The sequence below is a fragment of the Pygoscelis adeliae genome, unplaced genomic scaffold, assembly GCF_000699105.1.
Source record: "Pygoscelis adeliae isolate BGI_AS28 unplaced genomic scaffold, ASM69910v1 Scaffold36, whole genome shotgun sequence".
In the NCBI taxonomy this organism is placed as follows: Eukaryota; Metazoa; Chordata; class Aves; order Sphenisciformes; family Spheniscidae; genus Pygoscelis; species Pygoscelis adeliae.
The window spans coordinates 3,465,622-3,473,188 of record NW_008824934.1 but is presented as its reverse complement, the minus strand read 5'-3'; the positions used below and the strand labels follow the sequence as shown (position 1 = coordinate 3,473,188).

Here is a 7,567-nt window from a genome sequence, read left to right as displayed (position 1 = left end):
AAATACAGTAATATGAAGGTCCCTTTCGCTCCCCCTGAGCAGGGAAATGTCACTGTGTACCAGACACCCAAATACTCAGGAATCAAGTAAATCCCTCATTTTTAAGAAGGGAGCCAAATACTTCTATTGAACAAAGATGGGACTGCAGTAGCTATGAATTACTTGCTGTACGCCATTTCTTTCAATGGCTTCTGTACTGACATGGCAGGGTTAGACCAGTCATGGGATATGGCTCAGCATTCCCTGCTGGCAGATAAGACTGAAGGGCCGTGGGATAGCTCACACGCTCCCTTCAGCACCTCCTGCTGCCAGGGGTGGAAAGGAGCGGGATGCTGCATTCTGCACCCTGCAGAGCCTCCTGCTGGGAGGAAAGGAACCGGAATAGCTGCATCTTATTCACTGGATGATACATCCATCTCACCCTCTGCAACATCGGAGGCAACCTAGCCTTACAGTGTTGTTGGAGCTATTTATAGTGTACCTTATATTGCACTTACACCATTCTCTACACTGCCTCCTGCTGATGTAACCTAGTATTGGAGCAGGCAGAAAATCAACCATAAATGTCCTTCAGAAAACTTTTCATGAGGACTGAATTTCTGTAATAGTCCCTTTTCCCTCCCTTTACCACCCTGCATGCATATTTCTCCCCCAAAATAAGAGCCACAGTAATCCAGTAACAGCCTGGTGTTAAATAGTGGTAACTCATATTTATTACAATTATATACAATCGTATTTTATATTTGAAATCTATACATGATCACACAGATGAGCACACTTGCTTGGTGAGGACAGTGAGACTCGGTTGTTACAAGAATTGCTCTGCTAAGAGGCTCTGATGCAGTGAATAATATAATTGGACTCCACCATTTTACCAGCTGAGAACACAATGCTGCAAATGAGAGGTTTCAAAATTCACTGTTTTAATTTGTGTATAGCCCAAATGGGGCAAAAAAAGGCTGGACTGGGCAAGAAGGGCCAGTGGTGTACCTCAGAGCTGGAACTGTTTTCTCTTCTGTAAAGACTGCTGTGCTGAAGCAGGTGCCTGTCACTGGGTAGGTGCAGGTCTCAGCCGATCATTGAAGTTGGGTTTTCTCCTCGGGGAGAAAAACAGGCTAAGAACCATTGCAAAGATTCAGAATTAACCAACTATTTCAGCATCTGATATCACCTCATTCATTCATTCATTCAGGGCAGCTATAAATAAAACGTAAGATGTCAAAAACTGATGTTGAGCTCCTTGTCTTTGGAGGAGGAAGGGTAATAATTGGGATGAGCGGGGTCAATTTCTTTTAAAGCCTTCTTTTACTGGGGAGCAATCAGTAACAAAGCCACCTGTTCTCATGGATTTTACTGTGGCCATGAAACCTGGACTTGGTCCCTAGCAAGAGGCCACTTTGATGAGTCTAGGCATGTGGGGTGGAAATAGTGTTCTTTGGACCCCACAGAAACTTAGTGTTTTTAGATGCTAGGTAGTTTCAGGAATTTGAGGCTTGACATAAGGCTTGGAAGAGCCAAGACTGAGATCTGGTGAGGAATTCAGGGTTAAAACGTTCTTTTTTTGGCAACAGAATATCAAGGAGTTTGAGAAATAAAACAGAGGGTTATTTTGGGAAACAGAGAACTGGTTTGGGCCTTATGTGGGGATTAAAGACTTGTGAAATCAAAGAGCTCAGGACAGACTGGTTTCTGAAATTGGACAGAAGGACTCTAGGATGCAGCGAAGAGGCTGACTGTTTCAGGAGAGATGGTGTTTTTGTAAGAGGACTTATTCTGTAACAGTGGTGCATGGTAAGGCGATTGGTCTTCCAGCCTAGGCAGTGACCCCAGCTCATGGGGAGAAGGTGGGTCTGGGAGGGGAGAAGAAGCCACCGCAACACTGCAAAGCCCTGTGGTGAAACAGGGCCCACCTTGTTCGCTGGGCAATCATGACCCTACTCAAGGTCAATCATGGGAGAATCACTGGAAGGGATGGTGGCACTTCTCTCCACAAAATGGGAGAGGCACCGGGGACAGTGCAGGAGGCTAGGGAAGATGTACAGCAGCAGCAGCAGAAGCCAGGGTGCTTTAGTCAATCTCATTCTCGTTGCTGGCCCCCTCAGGTCTTCGTAGCTTTTCCACTTGCTCATTAATCTGACCATCTCCTCCTCGCCGGTCCTCAGTCTGGACACCCAGACATTCCTCCTCATCCACATGGCTAACATCATCATCCTCATCGTCCTCTTCCTCCTCTTCATTCCTTTTGTTTTCCCTTTTCTCCTCCTCACCCTGCACCTCCATCCGCACTTGGCTCTTGACATCAATCACCGCCTTGTTGCCCTCCTCTGTGCTCAGCAGATGGCAGCTGACCTTCGAACCCTCAGGGCTGTGGTTCTCCTTGACTGGTGATGAGGTGGTAGACTCGTTGCTGACAGGTGAGATGTCACTGCTGCTGTTATGGTTGGCAACAACAGGGTTGGAGGGTGAGCTTGGCTTCACTGGGATCTGCCATGACGGGATCTTAGGAGCCGAAGGGGAGGGAGGGAACTGCCTCCTTGGGGGAGGGGAAGAGGGGAAGAAAAGGAGAGAAAGGGGCTTTTATTAAAAACACTGAGGGATTATCATTAGAAAGAATGGTATTTGCACTGGGGAAATCATGTAAAGCAGGACTGAAACTGCAAGTCTCCGTTGTCATAAATGAGCAAAACCAAGGCCACTTCACTTCTTCAGCCAGAATCTCAAAGTGCTTTACAAGCACCCAGTAATCGAGCCTGCACACAAGGAAAGTATCACAACTGGGCATTCTGAAGTACTACAGTGATCTGGTTTGGCCAATTTCACAAAGCTAGCACTCAGGAATGCTGCCTGGGGAAAGACATGAGTGTCCCTTTATAAAACAATCACTAATTAATTGGTAAAGAAAATTCCCACTGGAGCAAGAAGTCAGACTCACCAGGTCCTCGTGCCTGAGCCAAGGAATTTCACCACCTGGCTCTCACCTCCACTGTGATACACAGCTATTGCATGCTAGCTCATTACAATCCAGAGCCTATCTCCTAGTCCCAGCATGCACTTTACATGTTTGGGCCAGGTCCTGGCTGCCACAAACTGGTTCAGCTTCTCTGGCTTGAATGGAGTCATACTAGCTTGCACCAGCTGAGAAAGCTGGCTGCTCTGTCCTCGAGTCCTTTCCAGGTGGGCTTTAAGAATTTGATCATGGCAGACTAATGCCCAGCCCTAACAGCAGAATCCAAGTACCAAACAGGACAAATATAAGTGCAGTGGGGAGCACTGGTGCCCTCAGAAAGTCATCCAGCATGAAGAACAAAGCAAAAAAGCATGTCTGATCTAGTACCCCCTGTGCATCCTTGCTTGTGTATATGAAAAGTGGGAGTATGAAGAGGTATCAGATCAAGCTCTGAAAAGGATGCTGAGCAGCAGGGAGTTCTCATGCCCCTCAGGTGAGCTGGCTAGCGCCACGGACAAGACCAGAGAAGACGAAAACTGGCTGCTCTCCTACAGTGAGCGATCAAACACAGCAGATTATGTTTTCTTAGACTGAACTAGGAACACTAGTTGCTCTCACCTCCCTCTTCCTGCTGCCACCACCAGCCATGGAAGAACTCTGCTGATCTAACCTCCATATCCTATGAGTGCAATAAACTAATGCCTGCATTATTCAACCAGTATCATAAATGCAATCAACAAATTCAATCTGGAGACTTTCTTGGCTCCGGTGTTGCTGCTGCCTCCTCACTGCAGAAACATTTGCCTTTTTGTTAAAAAACAACCCCCCCAAAAGTTTTCTTTTTTCCCAAAAAGCACTTATCCCCCAGCTGCAACTTTCCCATTGCTGAAGAGGTGTCATTAACTAATGCTCTCTCCCCCAGCAGTGATCCTAGTACGACCCAACTTAACAGACAGTAACTTAATATGTGTCCTCAATCCTCCAAAGCTTTCTACTGTGACTCCTGGGAGGACTGGGAGGTGTAGCGAGAATTTAAAAGGATATTAAAGACAATACACTTTTCAGACTTCTGAAAAGCCCACATGCTGAGATCCAGAACATGTCTAGTCCAATCTTAGACTGATCTTTGAAGTCCATCTCTTAGGAAACAGATGACTTGAGAAGACTTAGTTACATGTAGAAGGAGACAAGGGAGTCGTATCAGAGTGAAAGGATCAATAGCTGAAAAGCTAGATAAACTCTTATGTAATGTACTTGGAAAAAAAGAATTTCCTCAAGAACTGAGATCTGATCCCTGTTCTTACGACTGTCCCACAGGCTGGGATTTATATCACCTCATTTCAGATATCTACTACATTATAAGATGTCTATACCTGAGCTAGCTAATCGAGACAAACAGGCTCTGCTGAAGTGCGATTCTTTTCATCCTGGTTATGCCCTAACCATGAACAGGTCAGCTGAACTGTATCCAGAAGTGACTCTCTCTGTAACAGAATGCAGGTGCAGATGCAGTCAGTACCTCAAACTAGGTGAGAGGTATCCTGACTGTGGCGAATGGCAGAGAATTCCTCTATCGTAAACAAAAAGGAAAAAATCTCATTAATTACCCAAAGCGCTCTGTGATTTAAGGCAAGTTTGAAAAGCATTTTGAGACCTGCAAATAGAAAGTGATAGTGGAGTGCAAAGTGGTATTATTAAAATAGCATTAACAGGATATAGAGCTAGTTCCTGTTGGAAATGCCTTTCCTCTCCATGATTAAGAGAATCCCAGAAAGCAACCCTTTCTCCACACAATAATCTGCTCACATATTCCATCCATACCGGTTCAGGAGAAGTCCTTTTAATGAGTATATCTCAGATTTCAGTTCATTAATATTCTGCGACTCCAGAATCCAGTTGGTGGAAGTTGTGGCCTAGAACATGAAAAAGAAGACATAATGATCAAAGTATGAACTCGGAGATAGTTCACAAATGACACTTTTTTCTGTGTTATCCTCCTTCTCCGATCTGGAAAAAATCTCGAGCCCTGGGGATAACATACATAAGCTCTATCATTTAAAATCTCTCAGATCTGAGCAAAACAACTTCCACAATAAAGAAGGACCTGAACGGGTCCCCACGATGAACAGAAATAATAATTGTCTCAAGATGCTAAGACTATTCAAATATTTGCTTTCTGTTTGGGGTACTAATTAATCTTGTCTCCAACATACCATGCACAACCATTGCTGAAGCATCTCAAGGGGACCTTTCTTTTTCAACTAGGAGGAGGCCAGCACTTGTGAGAATTCAGACAAAGCTAGGTCTACATAGGATGTTTTCCACCAACATATCAGACAGAGAACAATACACAAAGAGGTAAACTAAATCATTTGACACTGACCTAATGAATGATTTCTAGAGAACTAGAACTAGGATCCTGAAAGGCTGTGGGAGTTGCACTGAATCAGGTCCTTTACTCTTTCCTGTGACTGCACTTAGCTGAGGCAACAGATTTAAATATTATATATTAACAACTATTTTAAAACCATTTGTTCATTTTTCTTAAATCATGAAATAAAGAATTGATTACCTGCACTCTGGTGTTTAGAGGTGGGCTGATAAATCGATGCTTGAAAGTTGCAAAAATCTTCCCTGCTAGATCTGAAGAATTAGAGCTATGCTTGAGTTACCAGATTGTATCTCCAGGAAGCAGCTGGACTAGGCACTGCCTCTTGGATATTTCAAGGCAATGAATGTAATTTGGTGGGGAAAGATGATAAGTAACTCATGGAAGCCTGGTACAGCTGCTGTCAGCACTGCATCAGAATTGCTATGGGATATCAGGCAGAAATTAGAGTAAGGTGACAACTGAGAAGAACATGCTGCAGATAATACTTTTGGCACTCTTTCTTTTAACTCTTCTGGGAACTTGAGAAATGGGAGGAACATTCTGAAAGACAGATCATGGCCTATGGTTACCCCATCCTATCACTCTAGCAACTCCTGTAGTGATGGGCTGAGTACAGGACCAAAGAACGCTCATGTCTAGCACTTCGCATGGTAATTTCTGCTAAAAGCCATTAGGAATGAACCCATTTGTGAGCATCGCTCCAGAGATACTCCTAATAAATCCCCTGACAAAGGAAGCCAGGACTGGAATAACACAAAACTCCTCCTCAGCAGTTCCTACTAGATGTAGCCAGAACTGGTTGTTCCTACTTACTCTTTAAACAGACTTCAGCTAGTGCTGAGTAACCCTGAACACCTCCACAGCCAGCACTCCTCACAGTGACTTCTGGGCTGTGAACCCAGTGAGCTGGGAGAGGCTCAGTCTGTGGTAGCTGTGATATACACAGATGCGTTCCCTTGGGATTCACACTCCCAGCCCTCAGACAGCAAGAATCCAGGAGCCACTGTTCTGGCTTTCCAAGACCTTGAAAGCTACAGCAGCACATTAACAAGGGAGTGATTTCCACTCACTGGCCTGCAAAGGACTCAAATTTCCAAAACACATATGGTGCCAGATGCCTAGGATTTAGAAATAAAATCTGACATCTGGGGCTTTTTAGCCAGTCTCTTTAAAAAACAGTTGTAGAAAATTCAAGCCTTGAATTTTTATGTACGTTTTTTAATTACTTAAAGTCCCTCTTTTTAATTTTTTACAGCATGCCAGTAGGAGTTTGAAAAGCAGATATAAAAACTTACATTACAGCTGAGAAAACACAGCTTTTATTCTTTGGTTTGTGGGGTTGCCCAAGTTTTTCTTTGTACACATGAGGTTTAGATATCATAACAATGTGTGCTACCATTTCAGTGCAGGGGGTAGAGAGGGGGGAGGAAAAACTTCTTCAAGACTCTCTAAACCACCAAGACTCTTATGCCCTTTTTCCTTCTTAAAGCTCAACATGTGGTCTTAATCTTAACACTTAAGACCTGAAAACAGTTTTCCAATTTCCGGACTGGCTCCAGGCCACTGACAGGCCACAGTTCCCAAGGAAAATTGAAGTAGAGTGTTGTGACCATAAACCGGCTTTCATGGTTGGGTTTACAGCTGTGCCACTGAGGGTTTCCTACTGTACAGTGTGCACACCACATAGTCAGCCATGGCCCACCAGTTACACAGCATCAAAGGGTTTGTACGAGATTAAAGTATAGGTAAGGGGAGAAGAAAACTGTTCATGCTATAGGTAAAAGACTGTAAGCATTGTCTAAAGGATTTCACAGTAAAAAGAAAAATCTCTACCTGTACAGAGAATACTGCAAGATGACTGGGCCCTGAATAATCACAAGTTTGTGAGTGAAAGGAAGACTTCATCTCTATGTGACTAGTTCAAATCCATCCCACCTCACATGTAACCAACACTTCTTGGCCAATAGAATGCTTAGGCCAATGGCTGCAAAGTACTCTGGAGATCATAGAATATTTTGGGTTGGAAGGGACCTCTAAAGGTCATCTAGTCCAACCCCCCTGCCGTGGGCGGGGACATCTTCAACTAGATCAGGTTGCTCAGAGCCCCGTCCAACCTGACCTGGAATGTTTCCAAGGATAGGGCGTCCACCACCGCTCTGGGCAATCTCTTCCGGTGTTTCACCACCCTCAGCGTAAAAAATTTCTTCCTTCTATCTAGTCTAAATCTA

General features: G+C 44.3%; 1 protein-coding gene across 1 annotated transcript in view; it reads right to left on the bottom strand.

The window, feature by feature from the left end:
* Positions 1 to 685: 685 nt before the first annotated feature.
* The window catches only part of PEX14 (peroxisomal biogenesis factor 14), a 75,513-nt gene continuing 68,631 nt past the window's right edge, over positions 686 to 7,567 (bottom strand). Inside the window, exons 9-10 of the mRNA XM_009325278.1 lie at positions 4,769 to 4,860; positions 686 to 2,533 (exon numbers count right to left, since the gene is read on the bottom strand). Coding sequence (XP_009323553.1) covers positions 2,068 to 2,533; positions 4,769 to 4,860 — 558 coding nt within the window. The 3' untranslated portion in view covers positions 686 to 2,067. The remainder of the gene's footprint in view (positions 2,534 to 4,768; positions 4,861 to 7,567) is intronic.